Raw genomic sequence first — 2178 nt, forward strand, 5'->3', positions numbered from 1 at the left:
AGTATAATAAAGTATTTAATGATAAAAATTAAGAGTTTAATTTATTTATAATAATTATTTCTTTCATTATTGTTATTAAATAGTTTTTAAAAGAATAATTAAGAAATATGAAAGAATATAAAAAAATATACAAACAAACAACAACTTCTTACATAAACGTAAATAAATTAATTCAGTTGTTAAGTTAAAATAGAGATGATTTAAACTTAATAGTAGTACTATACTAATAATAATAATAATTTTCTGTTTAATCTAATTCAGTGACTTTATCTTCGTCATTTTTTATTGTTTCTTCAGAGTTTTGATTATTTTCTTTTATTGAATCAATGTCTATTTCAACATCATTTTCTTCAACTTCTTTTTTTAATTCTTTTTGTTTCTTTAAAACAATACAATTTAGTGTTTGTGTTATAAGACATCCAACAGTAGCAATTCCACCCCATATTAATCCAACCCATTGAGACCATTCTAAATTATCTGTTTGTGTTGATATTAAACCAGCAATAACAGGAGAAAGACAACAAGTTAATTCTCCAACCATTTCCACTAATCCCATCATTAACCCTCTTCTTTTAGCTGAGACTTTAACTGAATACAATACATTCATTTGAAGGTCTAACCCAGAAATAAAGCCAGTTGGAATTGCAAAAATTAAACAAACCCAACCATTTTTGATGAAATTTAATGCAAGACATACTAACCCTAAAACAATTGACATAATAGTACTAAGAATCATTTTATATTGCCATGCTTCAATATATCCAATAATAAAGAAGCAAATAGTTTGTGAGAAATAAATAATTCCAAGAAAAACACTTAAATAGACTTCTGGATCATCATTCAAACCATTTAAAATAATTTCTCTATCAACTGCATATAAAATGTATTGATTACATAAAATTGCAATTGTTCCATAAACATGGAAGTGTAGAATAAGTGCATTAATAAAATAATAAAGAATAAATCTTGGTGGTTGTGGATGATTTATTCGATTTATTCTTTCTTTCCAACCAATCTGTTTTGTTTCTGAATCAGAAATATTTTCTGCATTTAATTCATTATTCATCTCCTTTTCATTGTCTTCTTGATTTTGTTTCTTTTTCTTCTTTGGTCGTTCAATTAAATGATTCTTTTGTGGTAAAGTTGGAAATAGAATATATGCTAAAAGAGTTAATCCTCCACATAATAATAGTGAAGAATTAGCACCAAGTTTAACTTTTAATGTTCCTCCTAATAAAAATCCAATTGCCTTTCCTAATGACCAACATAATGCAAACATTGATAATTTTTTATTTTCTTCTCCTTTATATGATTCTGTTGTAATTAAACTTTCACATGGAGACCAAAAGAAAGCTAAAGCAGCTGATTGTTGAAGAAGAAGAAAATAAATTGGTAAAATTGACTCTGTTTTTATATAAATTAACCCAATAGTTAAGCTACATGTCGCTTGTAATATAAAAGAGATTCGACACATCAGTGCAGGGTCTGTTTTATCAGCAATAAGCCCCATAAATGGTGAAACGATACCAGTTAATCCAAATGTAATACCATCAGCTAAAGCAATTTGAAAAGATGAAGCATCTCTATCTTGCATAAGAAGAGGAACAACTAACCAAAAGAAATAAGTCGACATATTCATAAGGAATCCTCCAATATAATATCGAAGCAAATTTAACTTTGTTGTGTATTTAGTCACAATAGAAAAGGTCTTACAGCAAGACATTATTTAAATAAAACAAGTACCCTCTTCTAATTTTTTGATAATAGAAAAATGTTAATAGCATGGAATTTGGGAGAAAAGAAAAGAACTAGGAAGATTATTTTGGATGAAAAGATATTTATGTTTTGAATAGCACAATTCAAAGTTTGAAAGAAATGATGTGCATATCTAAAATATTATAAGAAACAATTGTATTATCCATTTATTTATTCAACAAAATTATGCTAACTTATGTAGCAAATACTTCAGTCCAAGAATTAGTTTTAACAACTAAAGAGTTCTTTTTAAAAGAATAAAAATAAACGTATTATATTTAAAATATTAAATTCAGTATAAACATTAAGTATTTTTTTTAAATCTTTATGGTTGTTGTTATATTAGAGGTGTTTTATAATTTCATTCTTTTTAATGAGTTTTAATATCTGAGATATTTCTCAATGTAAGATAATTTAACGAAA

At 25.7% G+C, this 2178-nt stretch overlaps 1 protein-coding gene across 1 annotated transcript; it reads right to left on the bottom strand.

The window, feature by feature from the left end:
• Window positions 1–247: 247 nt before the first annotated feature.
• Window positions 248–1723, bottom strand: ENU1_068810 (transporter, major facilitator family protein; the record flags this gene model as incomplete). The annotated part of the gene is made up of 1 exon (XM_008858372.1): window positions 248–1723. The coding sequence occupies one exon, from the start codon at window positions 1721–1723 to the stop codon at window positions 248–250; it is 1476 nt and encodes a 491-aa protein (XP_008856594.1).
• Window positions 1724–2178: the final 455 nt, after the last annotated feature.

This window comes from Entamoeba nuttalli (genome assembly GCF_000257125.1).
Source record: "Entamoeba nuttalli P19 unplaced genomic scaffold asmbl_3447, whole genome shotgun sequence".
NCBI classification, from domain to species: Eukaryota; Evosea; order Mastigamoebida; family Endamoebidae; genus Entamoeba; species Entamoeba nuttalli.